Genomic DNA, 20,824 nt, shown 5'->3' on the forward strand with positions numbered 1-20,824 from the left:
TGCATTAAGACTTTTCTTTTTTATGTTAGCAGATGGACCGTATCTTCAAATCATTGAACAGCCAAAACAGGTAAGAGCACTACATTTGGAAAATCTTTGCAGTACTTATGTCACTGTGTTCAGCTACAAATAAAACTGTGACTTAAGATGAGAAAAAAAAGTGTTCAAGAGGTTAAACTTAATAAGAAATATTGCACTTAACTATAAGCATTTTTTCCTCTTGCTTTTGTAGTTAAATCGTTTCCTGTTTTGTTCTGTCTTCATCTCTGTGTCTCTCTGGAAGTGTCTAAGAAAAAAAAAACAACTGAGTTTAAAAGAATATCTTGCTAGATATCGGCTTTTCATCTTAGAAGTGACTCTTCAGTGCCCCAGTATTTGGAAATATAAATTAATAGACATAGAAGATTTTTAGAATTCGTTTCATGCTTCTTGGAAGATGTGAAAGGAAAAGAAAAAAAAAAAGCAAAAATTCTGTTCCCAGAAGTTAAGTGAAATTTTGACTTCTGTTTTGCCATCATGAAGAAATTATGTTGTCTTTTGAGATTACTGTTGTCACAGTTAGCTGTTCTGAATAACTCAAGGAAAAAATGAGGATTAATTCTTGAAAGTAACTTTTTTGTGACCCAGATACTCACTGAAGCTGCCCTGGTGGTGTCAAATTCATCCAAATTCATCATGCACTGGTTAGTTTTCCTGCAACTGAAGTACAAAGTTGCATAAAATCCTAGATTGAGCAGCTGTTAGGTAGACGAGTGTTCTAGAAGCCATTCTGCTCTTGGTCTTCTGCAAAAGCATGTCACAATCCAGGCTTTTTTCTAGGAGACAGCAAGACGTTTGTTTCAGGCACACACTGAGGCCTTTTTTTACTTAAGCCTCCCTTATGGGAATATGGGGCAGCTAGGTGTCTCAGGTGAAAAACAGCAGTGTACTGTGAACTCTTGGAAGAATATGCTGCTTCCTCCTTCACAGAATCACAGAATGGCCAGGGTTGGAAGGGACCTCGAGGATCATGAATCTCCAACCCCCTGCCACAGGCAGGGCCACCAACCTCCACATTTAATACTAGACCAGGCTGCCCAGGGCCCCATCCAATCTGGCCTTGAACACCTCCAGGGATGGGACATCCACAACCTCTCTGGGCAGCCTGTTCCAGCACCTCACCACTCTCTCTGTAAAGAATTTTCCCCTGGCACCCAACCTAAATCCTCCCTCCCTCAATTTAAAACCATTTCCCCTTGTCCTGCAGTTATCAACCCTTTCAAAGAGTTGATTCCCCTCCTGTTTGTAGGCTCCTTTTGGGTATTGAAATGCTGCAATGAGGTCACCCTGCAGCCTTCTTTTCTCCAGGCTGAACAAACCCAGTCCCTCAGCCTGTCCTCACAGGGGAGGTGCTCCAGTCCCCTGATGATCTTTGTGGCTCTCCTCTGGACCCTCTCCAACAGCTCTCTGTCTTTCTTGTACTGGGGGCTCCAGACCTGGACACAATACTCCAGATGGGGCCTCACAAGAGCAGAGTAGAGGGGGACAATCGCCTCCCTGTTCCTGCTGGCTATTCCTCTTCTCTTTGTTTTAGTTCATTCTATATCAGGTCATGTCTCTGCATGGCAGAGCCTGTAGTGTGCAGCGTTTAAAAGGAAGACACTCTTTCCATCCATGACATTCCTGTAAGCAGCTTTGTAGTGCAGTACCCATGTAGCAAGATGAGCAAAGGTTTATACAGTGTCATAAGAGTGATCCACAGGCAGAGCACTGTGCTTGTGATCATTTTGGGAATAAAGAGGCAGCAGAGAAATATAGGACTGTATGTGTGAGAACACAGCTAGCTCTGGAAGGATGATAGACTGGGGAAGGCTACTCAAATGTCTACTAGACCTTTAGGCTATAAGGCATGGCAAGTGAAGAGAGCCTCAGTCATTCCACACATAATGACTCTGGAAATTGCTTTGTCTGCTGGATGCCTTGAGCTCAGGCTCATAGTTGAGCACTTCACTTTGTTGCTCAGCACTCTGTGTGAAAGCAAATATGTTATTTAGAATTGATAACATTGTCTGGTTAGAATCTGAACAAAAGACAGATCTTTCAGTTTGCTTGAAAGGCATGTTCATAAACTGAAAAGGTTTCAGTGAGAAAGATGCTAATAATTACAGAGTAATTTTTTGAGCCAGTTCACTGTCAGCTAACAGAGGCATCAAATTCAGAGATGCCTTCTGTTAGACAGAAGCTAAAGATCTTCCATGAAGAATGCAACACTTAATGGATGGCCTTGAATACATCAGGAGGACTGTGTATAACGGGCTGTGTCAGAATTTGCAGGACTGGCGAGTAGGTCTGAAAGTATTTAGGGGTGGGAGAGGGCATTGTAAAATAGTGTAGTTAAGTGGAGTTAAGAGTTACCAAGTACATTTGCTTAAAATTCACATCTTCTGTATCATATAGAGGACTGAGTAAAGCAAAGGGAATATAATTTTCCTGTAAACAAAAATGGAATACATGGACTGCCATGCTCTGGAGTGATTGCTAATGGGTCATTCAGAGTGCCCTGAAACTTGTGCGAGGCTCCTGGGCTTTGCTCTGCTCAAAGCTACAACTTCCACACGCTCTTCCCACAAGGAGAAAAGATTTCAGTTTCATCCATATTTTTTTCTCTGTGATGCTTTTTTTCCCTGATTGGTTGCAATCTTTACCTAACATCTATTGTAACAGAAATAACATCTATTTTTGTATTCTCTGTCATTTATTTATCATCTTGTTTTGAGAGTATAAATAGATCTCTGCTTCAGAATGTCTTCAGTTACTGAAAGGAGAATTTCTGGCTGTTTCTAATGTGTAAGAGTGGGAATAGAAATGTTTACCTGGGGCTAGCTCAGTGGTACTTTGTCAGCTCTTCAGGGATGAACAGTTGTAACTTTACCATTTGTGGGCTGTTTGGGCAAGTTGTGTGTGTGTGCGCGCGCGCGCACGCGCATGTGCTTTTTTCGGTTTTGTTTTCAAAGAGCTTTCAAGTTTCTTTTTATTTTCACAGAGGGGTTTTCGATTCCGATATGTATGCGAAGGGCCTTCACATGGTGGACTTCCTGGTGCTTCCAGTGAAAAGAACAAAAAATCATACCCCCAAGTCAAGGTAAGGACATAAAAAATTAATATTTCGCAAACTGAATATAAGCATATATAAGGACCCTACTGCAAATCAACATACATTATTATGAAATTACTCACTTTATATGAAATTGACTGCACTTCATTTCCCACTTTAAAAGTGTAATTGGTTTAAAAAGTAAGTAGTTTTCAGATTCGTGGAGTTATTTTGGCACCATATTTATGTATTAGCTGTTGAGCAGTAATCTTTCCTGCACCTACCCCTCACTGCCCTGTTCCTGCACTACCAATGGCGTTCTTCCCTAAGGTGTGGTTTTAGTATAATGCATGGTCTGAGCTGGTAGGTTACTCTACTGCTTGCATAATGCATAGCTTGAGTCTACTCAGTTATCCCAGTCCAGTCTGAAATGCTATTTACCTGCTTCCCCTTCCTTGTCTGTTCATATTGCTCCTTACTCAATGGCTCTAGAATACTAAGTCGTTAGGTTCTTAAGGATTTAATCCAGATAACTTTAAAATCAACCAAAACATATTATTTTAACAGGAGTAGCATTATATTCAGGAGTTCTGAACCTTTTTTTTCTTTCCAGGAAAAAGATTGAGCATGTTAATTAAAGAAACATTCAGAGCTAGCACAATATGAAGACTATAACAGTGATAGTTAACCGTTCTAGGATTAGGGATGACCTTTTATTGCCTAAGGTTCTTGCAGAAAATTCTTTCTATGTAGAAGAGAGGAAAACATAAACTATGTGTCTTCTGCTTTTTTCTTTTTTTTTTTTTTTTTTAAAGTTAATGAAAGTCTCAGTCTTCTTGTTATATTACATCTTTGTTGAGCTTTTACACTAGAGATTGTATCACAAGGAGCAGGATTAATATCTTTTAATTCTGGTGTTGTTTTCTTTACAAGCAGAGAAGGGAATGGAAACAGTGGCAAGCAGTCAGTACCCAGTATCAGGCCTTGCTGTGTGCTGCTTGTCAACTTTCTCTTGTACGTGTGTATAGTTCTTCTGCAGTTCTTGAGAAAGGTTAGAGTTTGGAACAGCTGCATCTCCAGAATGAATCAGTACATGCATGACTCAATGGAAAATAATCAGCATTGGTTGAGATAGCCTAGGGTGTTTTAGTCTGGCAAATTGAGAGGAGGATGAGAAATTTAGCCTTGCAAAACTGTTAGGAAAAACTACTAGCCCAGGCAAAGGTTCTACTTGCATTTTCCTTTCCTATTGTGATGGTGATGATGAACCAGTCAATAAAATTTACTGGTATGTTCATATGAAAATTATGTACCTCAATGATGCCATGTCTTTGGATTACAATTCCATCTATATTGATAATTATCAATAACACTTGATATTTTTATTAATAATTGTCATGCTGTTGTGATTCCTAAAGGTGTCATGGGACATACAATAACATGACAAGTATACACACAATGAGAATTTCTATAGGGAATGGAATTTTTCCATGGAAAAACTGGAAAGCAGAATGTTCTTTGGCTTTCCATCAAACCTCCTGTTTTCATTGATCATCAGATTTTAATTTCATCTAAAGCTTTCCCAGCACACGTGTCCCGTCCCCCTCCCTCCCTCTTGTCCTACTGTGTGCATCTGGGTTTTTTCTACTACAAATCCCCGCATGGCAACACCTGCTGGGAGAGGCTGGCAAAGGAACACAACAAGTAAATTCCTCAAGGCCGTTACTTGTTACTGCTTGTTCTTGATTCAAGTGGTGCCAGCGAATACAGAAGCATTTCACACCTTTTCCTGTAAGTCTCTCTGGTGTTTTGTCAAAGGGTGCTCACCTTGTCGTAAATGAGGTGAGCACACTTGAAGATTACTGTATTTTATTTAATTTTTTACAGTTACACCAAGACTTTCACCATAAAACTTTCATTTGCTGATAATAGTGATGTGAAAGGACAGTAGTGTGTTTTGACTTCAATGTGAAAAAACAAACAAACTCATCTTTGTAACAGATCTTTAAACCTTGGCTGTGAGGTGATCTGTACAGCTCACACCAGGATCTTTCTTCTGCTTGACCAACTCTGCACAAAAAGCTGATGTAACATCAATAAGCACCTCAGAGTGTTCTGAGAATAGACATTTTCAGTGCACAAAAAAGCACTGTAGCACTGCACCCTTTTCATAGGATTATGCATTGTAGACCTGAAGAAAACACAGTGATCTTGAATAATGTGGACTACTGAATCTCTAACAATTTTTTTCCTGCACCTACTCCCTTACTTCTAGCTGAACTGAATGTATGAAGATGCATGTTTCATTTAATGGCTGTAGAGCTGAAGACTCTGCCATGTCTCTCAGCAAGATGTTTTGGTAGTTAATTACACATTTAACCACGCCCTGTAGAGCATATTAGAAGATGGTGCATGTCAGGAGTTAATGTAGCAGTTCTGCTTTGCATTTGAGACAAAACTGCACTGCCTGTAGCTTGGAATTGATTTTAAGACTCTAGTTTTAACAGCATGTATAGCCTTGTTGGCAGTAGTATTTCTACTATAATGCCAAGGATAGAATTCATTCAACTTAATGGAATTGTATTCCTTTGTTTACAGCTCTCTTTGCTATCAGTAATCCTACTAGTATGTACAAAAACTGTTACATACTTATAAGATTACATAAGTTTTATGTATCCTTACAGAGAAGCTGTAGATATTGAACAAACTATAATGAAGAACTTCTTTGCTGTTCAGAGAGGTTGTGGAATCCCAGTCTCTCTCAGGACCTGTCTGAATGCCTTCCTGTGCGATCTACTGTAGAGAACCTGCTTTAGCAGGCGGGTTGGACTTGAAAATTTCTAGAGGCTCCTTCCAACCCCTACAGTTTTGTGATTCTGTGAAGCTAGATTTAATGATAAGTTACATAAAATTATTCATTTAAATTTCATTTTTGTCTGCTTAGTGGAAACAATGCAACAGTGGAAAATTGTAACATTTAGAACAGTTGAAATTATGGTTTTTGAGCTGTTGGCTCTTTATTAGCTTGTCCAAGCGAAGAACAATTGGGAGTTCTATATAGTTGTTGTATATCCAAATAATAACAGATATGCTTTCCTAAAATCTTCTGAAGAGTTTTAGGAAAAAAAACCACCACCACCGAAAGAACAAAACTGGGTTGTCTGATATCACCAGCTTACTGAACTATCTTCCATTCTTATTCATAAGTTGCTTGTTCTGATATATTTGGAAAACTGCCAGAAAACTTCCATAGAATATTTCCACTTGCCTTTTTTACGTATTTGTATGTCCTGATCTTGCATACTGATACTGGCGTATTCAAGCTTGACACTGATACAGTTTTGGGTGTGAAAAGAATTTACTGAAAATAGTGGTGTGACGGAAATGTCCTGAGTTTTCATTTCCCTTGGGGCAAATCTACATGGGTGGCTGCACACAATTTCAAGTTGTCTATTCTGTGAGCTGGATGTAAATGAGTTTCAGCCTAGAGGCTGAGTAACCACATTGCTCAGAGATGTGCCCAAGCTAATGAGCACCATCTCTGTACCCATGAGTTTGGATGTAGTGCAGTTCAGCTTGAGGATCAAAGCCGAGTCCCATTTAGGCAGCCCTGAACTCAGGTACCCAAATAGGAGCACTGCCCATCCAGACATGTCCTTAGGCTATCCTAAATTATACTTCAGTTTGGAGATAAGCATTCTCATTGAAATCAGGGGGATTTCAGCACCTAATTGAAGTTCAGGAGGAACATTTGCAGAAAATGAGGCAAGTTGTTTGGTTGAGGAACTTTCTTATTAAAGAAAGCTTTTTCCACCCCTTAGGAATTAAATTGTTAAATTGCTGATTACAGGTTAAAGATTAATTCATTCAAGAGCGGAATTAAGAAATAATCACTAGTGGAGAATAAGCAGATATTTTTCTTATAAATCTATAATGCCCATTGAGATCCTGCATTGAAGCAAGTCAGCTAAAGGTAAATTCATTGAGATCTGTGCTTTTTGCTGCCATAGTTGGTTATGGTGAGTCTGGAGTGCTGAGTGCGTTTACTTGGGCTTCTAAAGCAGCGCATCGAAGTCTGTGACCTCACACTTGGGGAGAATCAAAAGATTTAAAACTCCCATTGATTTAAGTTACTGTACACTGCTTATTCTCAGGCTTCTAAATAAGTACTTTAGTGCCTAAAAAATTCCTACCAAGTTTAAAATGTATGTTAAGCTGGCTACTCATATTTGGCATTTATAAAGAATGAGTGATGCTCATCTGTGGAACTTTTCTTGTATGTGTGTATTTATGACAGCAATGCTGGTCATACTCAAAAGGTCAGGCAAGATTGGGGATGTAGCTTCTATAACAAAGCGATTAGAAAGAGAAATACTTATTTTTATCATTGGTGGCTTTGTATGTTTGACACGGTCTTTTCCATCATTTGCTTTCTTTAGTTAACTACTTGGTTTCACTTCTTGCTTGTATGAGTAACTGGAAAAAACACCTTTCTACTTGAAAGATGTTTTTTATGAAGTTTTTGTAAAGTTGTAGGATGTATTAAAAAAAATCTAGGCTTGGATCTCAAAAAGATGTGGAATAACTGAAAAAAAAAATTTGTTTTGAAATTGAGTAAATTTCTAGTTCACAGAGTCCTTTTAATCTCTCAGGCAAATCTCTCTCAAACAGGAACAGCTGATAAATGTGAGCCTGCAGCATTTTAACTTTATCAGATTAGATCAATTGAATGCTGCTTCAGTGCAGGATGTAATCAAGTATTACAGCTATGCTTCTTCCCAGGAACTCCTTATTTTCTTTTTTCTCCCCTATCTTCAATTTGATGTTCAGTTGCTGTTTTTTTCTCAGGTCACAGATCTGCTTTGGAGCAGAACAGCACCCAACTGCTGTCTCCATCTCATATTGCAGATAGTTGTTTTTTTTTTTCTGTCAGCACCATAATCTTTGTATTCCTGTACAGATACCCAGTATTGTTATATGCTGTCTACCTTCCAGCACCTTTGACTGCATTTTCTATGTGAAGTAAAAGGTGGCAGTTATTTGTATATATTAATACCAGAATACATTTTGGATTATTCAGCAGTTGTGATGGTATCAGTGATTCAAGGATACCCCAAAATGATTTCAGACTTATTTTAGTTTACATAAGGATGGTTAACCACTCGGGCTGTTTTTCTGGGTACAGATGAGCTGGACGTCACAAAATCTTGTAGGAAGGTCCATCTGTAAAGCAAACATGTAGGAAGCATCCTGTAGCCTTTGCAGCATAGAATGTCAGCCTAGAAAAAAGTCTTTTCTTGCCAAATGATCTATAAGGTATTACATTTTAAGAACTCTTTTTTTTTTTTTTTTTTTTTTTTTTTACTCCCTAAGAGGAGACTACAAAGATGGTGCTGAGCTGAGTAACATGGGAAGATTGCAATCTGGTTACCACTGCAGCTATATGTTCTGCTTTCAGAGGCTGGAAAGTCCTTGCTGTGCACCAGTCCTACCTACAGTTTCACTGTGGTTTCTACAGCTGATGAAGGGTTGTCTTGAACTTTACTGAAGTGACACAAGAACATGCATGTTACTCATAATGAATATAACACTGTAGATGTGCTGGGAACTTTCTAGCAGGGAAAGCCTTTCTTAGGGATGAAAAGAAAATATTTTTGAAAACTTAATTGTAGTAATGAAGGTGACGTTTAGCACAAAATATAGTGTTTTTATTTTCAGTTCATTTTATGAATGTTACACAGAGATTCCTGCATTTTCTCAGTGCTGAGAATGATAGAAATGACAGTGCAGTGATTATTCTGCATTTGTTTGTATTGTTTCAGTCCAGGAGCAATTACAGTTTGGGAACAGATGGAAGCACGAGTACCCCCATGTTTCACATTTTAGAAAGTGCCACTTGTAAAACACCCATGACTACAGTTTTATGCAGTTATCTTACAGGCAATGAGTAGTGAGAAGACTTTTAACACCTGTTTCTCCTGGAACAGCTTTTTCATACTTTGGGGTTTTTTATTGTTAGCAGCAAATTGGAAGACATAGAAGACACATGTTATATGTATGCAGAGTGTTTCAGCTGTGATGGAATGGATTCAAGAGAGGGGTTAAATGGAGTGAAGGAGGCTAGCAGGACTTATAATGTGGTGAAGTCGTGGCAATCCCCGGTTATCAGAGTTTTATCAACAATATAACCTTAAGTGTTCAGTTCATCACTGATTCATCACTTTAATGTTCATCGTGATCCTTTAGTACCTTGGTTGATTAGATCTATAAGCTACTGTAATACAAAGAACTTTTCCTCAGGCAAATCAGAAGAAACCTTAGAGGAGGAGGGAAAAAAACAACATTGATAAAAGGGTTAATTAAGTGAATTGGAAGGGAAGGCAATGTTTGCTTTTTTTTAAATCAAGATAATTTTATATTCGTTATAATTTGAAAATGATGCATAAGAGATAACTGAGTTGAAGTATATTATCCATGAGAAGAAAAAATGTTTTAAATAATATGTAAAACAAATAACTGGTATTAATAAATAGTACTTTGTTGGTAATTTTAAGTTTTTTTCGGTGTTTTTTTTTTTTTTTAAGCGTTACTTGACATCACAATTTTAAAAGCTGTTGAGAATGTATGGTGATCAGAAGCTCTGATGGAGGAAACCAGGAAGCTTTCTAATGCTCCAGAGTGCCTATGAAGGCATCCAGATCATCCTAAATGCAGTCCTGCAAAACCTTAGATGGGGTTTTAGTGTTATCCACTACACTATTTACTGGGCTGGTTTATGTGTTGATGTAACTTGTGATCTAACAGAATACCTATGAATGCAGAATTCTTCCACTTCAAAATCTCTACCTGAGCGATCATTGTAATGAGAGCAAAATGCTTTAAAGTGATCATAATATTTACAATTATTTGAAAACATTTTTGAGTTTGGCAAAAGAAATGCAGGTATTTTGTTGAATAGATGCATTTTTTTAATGTGATTCTTAACATGTAACAATCTCTAACGTGAATTTAATGTACTAAGATAAGTTTTTGGAAAGCAATATGGTATAACTAGCCAGAATATAAAGCTAATAATATGATATGGGAAACAGAAAGTTGCTTTTCCATATGTTTGTTTTATTTCTTTACTTTTTTTTTTGTCACTATTTCTGCCATTTGTGTTTCAATTTTAATTACAAATGAATTGTTGGTTTTTTTTTTTTTTTGTGATGACCTGGTACAGTTAGTTTGTCTCATGAGAAAATACACGTTTCTCCTAAGCAAGCTTGATTGTACTTAGCTGACAGAAAATATTCCACCGGTATTACTGTTCATTCCATTTTTAAAAACATCAGTTTTACATTTATTTACAGATTTGCAACTATGTTGGACCTGCAAAAGTTATCGTCCAGTTAGTTACTAATGGGAAATACGTCCACTTACACGCTCACAGCTTGGTGGGTAAATTTTGTGAAGATGGAGTATGCACAGTCAATGCAGGGCCGAAAGACATGGTTGTTGGGTAAGTCTGTCGCATGTATTTGTAAAGCTTAGCTAAGAGGGAGAGAATCGATTTTTGTCACAGTTTTGATCAGTATTTCACCTTCGCTGAAATCTGCCGTAGAAATACAGTGAAGAGAAGAGCTTTAAGAAAGTGAGGTTAGTAAATTTGAAATTAAGGCAAGACAGGTATAAACATGAAAATACTAAATGAGTCAAACTTCTTAAGTTTAAAGCAATAAGATTATAGTGAAATTGTAGTTGGTCTGTTCTTGTTTAATTTAAAGGAGTAATTGTTTATATCAGTAAATGGAACTCAGGCTCCTGTCTACGTTTTCAGTCTTAGATCAGGTTTCATGCTGGCTGTGAGTTTTAGTTCTGTGATCTTAAGAATGTCTTTGTTGGTAAAGAAGTAGTTTAAAAAGCTGAGAAGGTTGGGAAAGAGAGATTCTTTTAAACTGTAACTTTTGATGTCCAAGCCCAGGGTGCTGACTTTACCAAGCACAGCAATTTAAATAACTTTATTTGAAATGCTTCTTTTCATCTTGAAAAGTTTGGCTCATTTCCTAACCTGTCTTGTTTTTCATCAGATGTTTAGAAACAGCTTTCCTATCCTCAATTGACCCAAAATTGAGTTATTGTCTTGATTTCATACTTCCAGATCTAATTGATTTTTGAATGTGCCAGGGGACTTTTACTAAAGCACATCTTGTATTACAGATATTGTCATTCTAAGAGATACCCGAAGTGTCTTGCTGAATGTCCAGAACCTAGTTTCACCTATTTTCTTTGAAAAATGTACGCTGCTTTTCTGATAGATTACTTTCACAGTAGCTGTAGAATTATGTATTAATGACAGCTCAAACAAAGTGTGACAACTAAATTTTGAAATGTTTTATAAATTGCTTCCACACCATAAGCCTGAAATCTTAAAGGTTACTTCTTACGCCATGGGAAAATCCTGAGCGCCCATATGATATGCATTTGACATGCTTTTTAAGCTTGGCTGAAGTTGTCACGCTGGAGTTCATTGGAAATGCTTCCTCAGATAAGAGAATGACTGCCTGCTGCAGGTTTGCCTGAAGCATCACAAAATCAATTAATCAACATTCGGCAGGTTTGCAAACCTTGGAATACTTCATGTCACAAAGAAGAAAGTGTTTGAAACTCTGGAAACGCGCATGATCGATGCTTGCAAAAAAGGATACAACCCAGGACTCTTGGTGCATCCTGAACTTGGCTATCTGCAGGCAGAAGGATGTGGAGACAGACAGCTAACTGGTATGTGGAAACAATGATCTGATTTTAATAAGTTTTTTAGAAAGAAAAAAAGAAAAAAGAAAATGGCTTAGCTTCTGAAAATGTAAATTTTTACCCAGAAAAAGACCCCAAGTAGCTTATGGCTATGCAATAAGAAGTTGTATATTACTGCTGTGTTTTAGGGAATCAGAAAGTCTTTTGCTGTGAATAAGAATGGAACAACTTCTTCCGTAGCTACCTGTACTCACCTCTGCACTTCTATTTTGTTGTTCTTATCCTATTTAGTGAAGTGATAAATAGTCATTTTGCGTTATTGCTGTGAGACATGATATCTTTAACTGTGGGGACCTTGTTTGAGAATACCTTTTTTCATTCATCTGCACTTCACCCACATCCGTGTTGAACTTCGGGTCTGTATTGCTTTCAGGAGCTGTATCGAGGAGCTGGCCTTTTCTTTATCACTGGTGCTAGACATTCAAATCTCCTTAGAGGCAGAGTCCATCCTTTTCACAACCTTTATGAACAGAGAGCAGGAAAGAGTCGCTTTGTGTCTCTTAATTATATACCTTATCTTGGTAAATGAACCACTAAATAACATGTGGCTCACGTGCCACATATATGCATGTATGTAAATATATATGTGTATATATATATATATATGTATATATGCATATATTGTAAATAGCTCCTCCTCTATGAATAAAAAGATGGAAACTGATGGGTACTAAATGAAAAATAAATAGCTCCTGGTGCCTATTGATAGTAATGTTTGGAAAATGCTCAGTCTCCTTCACCTTGTGCTAATTTGTCTGTGCTGATTTATTGGTTCCAGAACGAGAAAGAGAAATTATTCGCCAGGCAGCAGTACAGCAGACAAAAGAAATGGATCTTAGTGTGGTGCGTCTTATGTTTACAGCCTTTCTTCCTGACAGTAATGGTGGTTTCACACGGAGGCTTGATCCTGTTATATCGGATGCAATATATGACAGCAGTGAGTATATTTGGCAGTAATTACTGCCTCAGTATGAGGCACATCTCTGTGCATACAAAAATGCTGGTATTGCTGTACTTAGGTAGCCCATAGATAATTGGCCTCATGTCTGTCCAAGTACGTATGCTGTCATTCTGTTCTTAATAGATGCTGATGTAAGCCCTAAAGCGAGATTTTATTTTGCTCTTAGCATGTTTAATCCTGCCACCTGTGTTACGAGAATACTGTAAATTCTTCTTATAACGTGTTTGAATTTTGCAGACTTGTCTTCAGTTGCTTTCTGTGGCAAATTCTTGTCACACAAGATGTAAGGAAAAATGTGTTGTAGTCTTTATTGAGACGTACACACTTTTCATTTTGCTGGGCATCTGCTTGTCCTTGTTTTCTGACACTAGCATAACCAGAAGTTTTCATCCATTTACTCTGGACCTTTTAGTATCTTTATACTTGTATCATGTCTCTCTATTTGTAGCTTTTCTAAGTGAATATTTTTGCTTTGTGCTTGTGCTTTTGGATTATACTTAGTGGTTTTACCTGAACCCTTTCTGCTGCTTGAGATTTCTTCCTCGTAGCTGTGGGTCGCCATGTTCCTGGTAATTATTCTGTAATGACTCAGAAAAAGTACCTTTTTTTTCTTGGTACAACAGTCATATGTATGTCATCACTTTCTAAGGACTAAGTTTAAATGAGAAGGTTAAATGCAGCTGTTCTAAAGCTGCTGTAGTCTGTTGCTTGCTGTCAGTTGGAGAATGTAGTGCCCATATGTCTATTATTCTTGTAGTATACATGTCCCTTGTTTTCTGAATGAGAAAATGGTCTTTTCATTTGCAAGCTGAAGTGATTTAACTAAATAGTGTCTTTAAGGAATATTGATCTTTGGTAATAACCATTACATTTGTTATCTTACTCTAAAGTGCGTAATGATAAAGAGTATTGCTAAAGCAAAGAGGAAGAGAAGGGCAAAGAAACAACAGAGGCAGAATAGCGAAAGATGGAGGGTGACTATACATGATCTGATGGTGATAGGACAAGGTGGAATGGTTTTGAACTAAAAGAGAGATCTGTATTGATTGCTAGGAGGAAATTCTTTACTCAGAGTGTGGTGAGGCACTGTTACAAGTTGGCCAGAGAACTTGTGGATGCCTTGTCTCTGGAGGTTTTCAAGGCCAGGTTGGTTGGAGCCCTGTGTAGCCTGATGCAGTGGGTGAATTCATGTTCAATTCCAAAATATTTTCCTAGGGGCTGTTGTTTTTTCATTATATCCTTTGTTGAACCATTCAAGTCCCTTCCACAGAGCAGACACAACTTGCTGTAGCACAACTGTCTATGACAGTTGCTTTTAATTATCAAGTGGTAGTTGTATCTCAAGGACCAATAGGTAATCCATTGACACCTCTGCTAAATCTTTAGAGGTGAGCTTTTTGATCACAGTCTGATGTGTTGGTCCAGAACTGAGGTTGCTTTCCAGTAAGCCAGAGAGCAGAGCAAGCTTTGCATGTTACATTAAACTAATGACATAAAGGTAACCGCTTTCAACACTGCCATGTCACCAAGAAAATAGAAAGGAAAATATGTTCTCTTATAATGCACTCCTCTTATAAAGCTACTGTTAATGCAGGATGCAGTTCACTGCTCTATTATTTTAATGAGGTAATTTGCTGGAATGGCCAGAGCCTTATTTTATAGTTTGCAGTTTAGTCAAAGCCTAGAGGATACCAGATTATACCCTTCAGATGAAAAATTATTGATTCATTCTTTTAAAAAACTTAGACAAATTTATGTAGTCTGTACTGGGGGCTTGTCTTTCTATTGCATTTGTGTATTTTTATTTTTTTGTAATCTAAAATTGTTATGAAAATAATTGTTTTTTAAAATCTTTTCCTTTCAATAGAAGCACCCAATGCTTCCAACTTAAAAATTGTAAGAATGGACAGAACAGCAGGGTGTGTAACAGGAGGGGAAGAGATTTATCTTCTCTGTGACAAGGTTCAGAAAGGTAAGTGTCCTGAGTATTGTAAGACACCCCAGGGTGTTCTTCTGGCTGCTGTCTTGTTATTCTCCTGTTCTGATAGTGCAGCGGGATTTATAAGTGCTCTATTTTTCTGGAAATCAGGCCAGCAGAAAATAGTCTTGCAAACTAAATTGAACTTGTGTTGCCTCCTCAGAGACCAAGTTTGTTCTTCTCAGATTTCTGCCCTTGCCTGTGTTCTGTTTTTCACGGGTAATGGGTTCTGGGTGATCTTTGACTCCATTAACACCTGCTCTGAATTATTGTAAAGTTTCTGATTGATTATTAAGTCTCTGACTGTAAAGGGTAAGTATGAATCTTCTGTAACCACCAATGGGAACTGAGTGTGTTCAGTGCTGTTGCTAGTAACTTAATTCTTATGTATATGCTAATAGTAGAGATCACTTGGTTTCAACTGAATTTTCGCAGACTCTGCTCATGGTATGTGTTAGGATAGGACTGTTGAGTATGGATTTGGTTGCTTTGTTTTTGGATGGGAAAATAATGGTTTGTAGTATTTGGGTTAAACTAAAAAAAAAAAAATAGGAGTGGGGTTTGCATTTTTCAGCTATACCTGGGACTCCCTGGTGTAGACTGGATGATGGGAGTGCCTGGTTCTCACTTGTCTGGAATGAGTCTCTGCCCTTGTTGTTGAAAGGCTGTCCTTTTCTACCTCTTTTCTTTGCCATGTTCTTCTACCACTTACACAGGAAAGAGGGAGTGCTTTGGGGGCTTTGAAAAAACTTTTTTCCTTCGGTAGTGTATATACCCTCTGCTTTCAGGAGGACCTACATGAAACTTAACTCATGCACACAAAATAAATAAATAAAAGCCTGACTCAGTGGAAGCCCCAAGGTGGGGTTTCCCCTCAGCCTGAGTGGGGTTTCCCCTGACCTCATGGCTCTCAGAAACCTCCTCTCTGGAGGAACTTGAGCACACAGGACAGCAAGAGTGGAAGTGGTGGTTCACCATGTTGAGACTAGCAGCTGCTGGATCAGAGCAAGCAGTCCTCAATCACCCTAAAAGAAAACAGACTTTTCTGTAGTTTCTTCTCATCAGAAGTGCTGGGGAAGGAATATGCTACTGTGATATTTCCCAGCCTCTCCTATAATATATATATAAATAAATAAACCAAAAGAGAAGGCAAGAAAGGTTGTTCAGAGGAGCAGAAGCTTGGTGTGTGGCTATGCTGTGTCGGGGGGGTGAGGGATTGCTGCCGACATGCTGCTCACTCAAACTGCTGCCATCTCTCTGAGCTCTGAAGTGGCTCTTTGCCAACAGCGAGCGGAACTTGAACTGTGGCACTTCAGGTTTTGCAGCAGTTTTTTGAACTGAAACTTCGGGAGGAGAAAGGGTGGTTTCTACATTCACATTTCAAGTTCTCCCCTCCCTACTCACTTGTTTCAAATAAAGCTCCTCTGGAATGTTTTCTTGCTCCACAATAGGAAGAGGTAGTGAACCTAACTCCTTTTACTGTGCAGTAAACAGACAACAGCTTCAGTGAAGTTATTGGAATCAGTCTGATCTAAAATTGATGTAAAAAATGGCTTATCTGTGGTGTTTTCTTAACATGGATAATGATGGTCCATGTATTATTTACATAAAATTATTACTCAGCTAAAAAGTAACCATGTTAATTATTATCTGGAACAAACCAAAAGTTAAATAAACGCACAAACATCCCAAAGTTATTATTTATTGATTCTTTGCAGATGATATTCAAATACGTTTCTATGAAGAGGATGAGAATGGTGGTATGTGGGAGGGCTTTGGAGACTTTTCTCCTACAGATGTACATAGACAAGTAAGTAATGGAGCATTTGCCATTTATTAATGGTTTTCTGATCTCAGGAAAATAGGGTTATATTACAACTAGAAAATCAGGTGAAAACCTCCATATCCCATACTAATTTCTTTAGTCCCTGTTACTTGTTAATTGCCTAATAATTTTGCAATCCTAAGATTATTTTAAGATCTATGGTAAGAATACAGCATCAGGAAATAGAGAGAGATCTCTTGCTTTAAAGCTACATCACTATGAGTTTGGATAGGATATATAGAGAACTCTGTAAGCTTCCTATGCAGGCACTGAGAAAGCCCCAGAGCAGATGCTCATTGATGGAGAGAGAAATAATGCAATAGTAATGTATGTGGCATGGTGATATGTGGCAGTTTTGCCTTTCACAGAAGGCTTTAGGACTCAAAAGTACAGCTGAAAGTTAAAGTAGAAGTTTTTGCAGCAGCCTTCTGCTCCCTGGTAATGAACCAGCTCCTACAAAAATAACACAGATATAACCAAAAAACATGGTCTGTGACAGATGTGCTTTATCTTTGCTTCCTTCACAGTTTGCTATTGTGTTCAAAACACCCAAGTATCGAGATGTCAATATCACAAAGCCAGCATCTGTATTTGTACAACTACGTCGGAAATCCGATCTAGAAACGAGTGAACCAAAGCCTTTTCTCTACTATCCAGAAATCAAAGGTAATTTATTAAACCCATTTTATATACCAGAAACTGCAGGGTCCCTAGGAATACTTTTAATAGGATGGAGCAGGTAGGGTAAAGGACTTTTTGTAGTTGTTATTTTTAGAAAACAGGATGTTTGCCTTTTTGTTTTGTGTAGAGCTAATGTGAAAACTGTTGGGTCTGTAGTAGGTTTGTTTGTTTTTTTTTTTGGCGGATTGTTAAGCAGTAAATCTGTGTTTTCCTACTGTTTCCTATATGCACACATGCCTCTCCATACAGTAGGTGGCACTCTCTTCCTCTGAGTTTCTGCAGAATGATATCTGAGGATATTTTAAGTCAGCACTTTCAGATAAAACTTAAACTGAGGACTGGTACCTGGTGAAAAAAGTACTTATTTTGCAGTTCTTGCCTTTCATCATTACACCTAGCAATTTCTCTGATGGTTTTGAATTTTCTTTCCAATCACTCATACTAGTTAAATAAGGTAAGGCGCTTGGTGTGAAAGTAGGCAAAGTACTTTTCAACCTCTTATGGTAAAGTGTTAGTTAAATGGCTGAAGTAGAACGGTTGGCATCAGACCCACTGCTTGGGTTGTCAGCGAATAGTGAAGTTAGTGCTAGTGAAGTCTAACTAGCGAGTCTGTGCCATTTAAAGCTTTCTGTGTTTCAAATGAGTTTGATGTGAATGTCAGCAACAATCATGTTTTTAAATACTAATGTTAAAGACAGTGAAGTTACTTGAGGTCCAAGTTGAACTAGTGTTTTCTTGCACCGAGACAGCAGTCTTTTTGCTGACCAGTTAACCTGCCTTCAGTTTATGCTGTGAAACCCTAATCTTGTAAATATGCAGTGTCTAACATGGACTGGGGTGAAATAAGTAATCTGGAATATCAGTGCATCAGTGCTAATGGACTAAGGACGACTGAGAAGACGGGAGGGGGTTATTGTACAAGTGAATCTGTTTTACACTTATTATAATAAAAGAACAGAAGGCATTCTTTTTCAGGAGCTTGCAGAGTTGCTAGGGGATTTTGTGTCAGTAATGATTAAGGAATCTCTTAACCAAGTCTTACAGAAAACAAAGTGTACAACTGCAGAGCAAAACTGCCAGCTGAGAAGCAAACTTCTTTGAGACTCTTAAAGGAGAAAAGTTTATCAACATTGTGTGCATTTTTGAATGCCCTACGTAACCAAATAATAAAATTACCATTTAGGGACTATTCTTCCCTGTTACAAGTGTTCATATGAGTTTAGATGTGTATGTGGATCTTTTGTTTTTCTGACTAGATTGCTATCTAGCATTTTCTCTCTTCATCAGCGTGAGTATGCCTGGGATGTGCATACATACTTCTAGATCATGTATGCATGGAAATAATGCACTTCTGCTTTTCAGTATCCTATTCCATGCGTATCCAGTTCAATGCACTGACTGATGTGACTGTGCATGTAATTTCTTTTTGTCCTACATCTGTAGAAAACTACTTGATCTTTTATTAAAGATAGTCTCATTTGTTCTTTTCTCAACAGTTTTTTATTGGATTGCAACCTTTGTAATGTTTGTATCCTTCTGGCAGTTCTTCTTGTCATGACCTTTTCACTTTCCCCAATCCCTGGGGTATTTCTTCTAAAAAGTCTTCTACAATGAGGGTGATGAGACACTGGAACAGGTTGCCCAGAGATGTGGTGGAAGCCCTGCCCTGGGGGCATTCAAGGCCAAGCTGGACCAGGCTCTGAGCAACCTGATCTAGCTGTGCATGTCCCTGTTCATTGCAGGGGAGCTGGACTAGATGACCTTTAAAGGTCCCTTCCAATTTTTAGGATTCTATGATTCTAAATCTTTGTGTTTTGCTGTCCTGGGCAGGATAAGAATATTTTTTACTTAGATGATAAGTAGTCAGTCTTTTTGTCAGCTGCTGCTCCCCGTGGTCTGACAGCATTATGTCCTGTCTGAAAATAAGCTCTTTATTCTGTTGTCCTTTCTATTAATTTAAGCAAATTTTCAAGCAATGTTGTTTTCAGCACTTCTCTCCATCCTTACACTTCAGTAGAAGTTTAAAGGGCTCTGCTGATGCTCTGTGCTGTTGTGGATCAGAGCCTTGTGATTTTGCTGACCGTTTGAGAAGGGTCTATTTCTGAAATAGATTTGCTTAGTAGAGAAATCTGTGCTTATATTCTCTAAAGGAGGATGTTCTTGAACAAGTATTCATTTCAAGGCACTTGTTCTGATTTATGACTCAGATTAAACATTGAAGAATTTTGGCACCACTGATTTCCAGAGTTCTATGTACATGTGCTGCTTTTGATGGAAGCTCTGATTCTCCTTCAGCATTTCTGCATGAGGTCCCTTTCTGTCCGAGCATGAGACATCTGACACAAGGGATCATGTGAGCCCAAGAAATGCTGTCAGCCAGACTGGGACTTGGCACTAGCTTTTTTCTCACAGGAATTCTCACTGCTCCATTATGTACAAAACTGTTTTTTTTTTTGGAGCTAGAAATGAGTTTACCCTGTACAGCGCTCCTTATTTTCCCTTACCAACCAGTATACTTCAGTAATAATTTCTATACGCGCATCTTTTTCTGGCTATGGACTGTAGTAAGAGTGACTCCTTATTCTGTCTGTCCCTTCTCACCTGACACACAGATAAAGAAGAAGTGCAGAGGAAGCGGCAGAAGCTCATGCCAAACTTTTCTGATGGCTACGGTGGAGGCAGCGGCGCAGGAGGTGGCGGCATGTTTGGAGGAGGAGGTGGCGGTGCTGGCTCTGGTAAGACAGTGGCTCTGGGGAAAGAGGGAAAGGGGTTCTGATCTCAGTGCCTGTGGGACAGATGATGATATGAGGAATTCCACTCATTCCACCCTGTCCTTATACTGCTGTTACTCATTTCAGTCAAGCTGCTCCTTCTTTTCTAAATACTTTGTCAGCTCTTTTTCCGTCCTGCTTGGATATGTGGCTCGTGGTGATTTAGTTTTTTTTCTTCTTTGAAGCTTTAAATCACAGAAAACACTACTTTCCCGTTGGAGTCTGGGTTAGGGGTCCATCATACCTTAGCTTTGTTACTGCCTAGGGCTTCAAAGGCACTGAAATTCATGAGACAGCTAAATACTGTCTTACATGCCTAAAATTAAACAAGTTCATAGTTATTACTGGAACCACGGGTGGAATTTAGCTAATTAACCCTGGTACCACGAAGAATTATTAAAATTTTGAGATACGTGTTACTAAATTGCATGCTGTGCTCTGTCTGTTGAACCCAGAGCATATCTGAGATGCAGGATCGTAAGAGCAGTGCTTTGATTTCTTGCAGCAGAGCATTAATGATGTAGATCAGCAAATGCCATTTGAGCCACAGTACCTTTGTAGCACTTCTCTGAAGGAGGGGGAAAAGCAGCAGTTGTCAAACAGTGACATGCATTGCTACCAACACTTCAACAATATAACAACTGAATACAAATCTTTTGTAACCACAGTGATTTGAATCATTATGCAGCATAGTGGTGACATTACATGTGTACGTGTGTCCTGGGGACAGAGAACTTCTGTG

General features: G+C 38.4%; 1 protein-coding gene across 1 annotated transcript in view; it reads left to right on the forward strand.

Moving 5' to 3' along the window:
* The window catches only part of NFKB1 (nuclear factor kappa B subunit 1), a 58,780-nt gene that overhangs the window by 21,673 nt on the left and 16,283 nt on the right, over window positions 1-20,824 (forward strand). Inside the window, 9 exon segments of the mRNA XM_019614812.3 lie at window positions 30-70; window positions 3,023-3,121; window positions 10,426-10,574; window positions 11,670-11,833; window positions 12,645-12,803; window positions 14,695-14,799; window positions 16,524-16,615; window positions 17,158-17,296; window positions 19,924-20,046. Coding sequence (XP_019470357.2) covers window positions 30-70; window positions 3,023-3,121; window positions 10,426-10,574; window positions 11,670-11,833; window positions 12,645-12,803; window positions 14,695-14,799; window positions 16,524-16,615; window positions 17,158-17,296; window positions 19,924-20,046 — 1,071 coding nt within the window.

The sequence above is a fragment of the Meleagris gallopavo genome, chromosome 4 (genome assembly GCF_905368555.1).
Source record: "Meleagris gallopavo chromosome 4, MGAL_WU_HG_1.1, whole genome shotgun sequence".
NCBI classification, from domain to species: domain Eukaryota; kingdom Metazoa; phylum Chordata; class Aves; order Galliformes; family Phasianidae; genus Meleagris; species Meleagris gallopavo.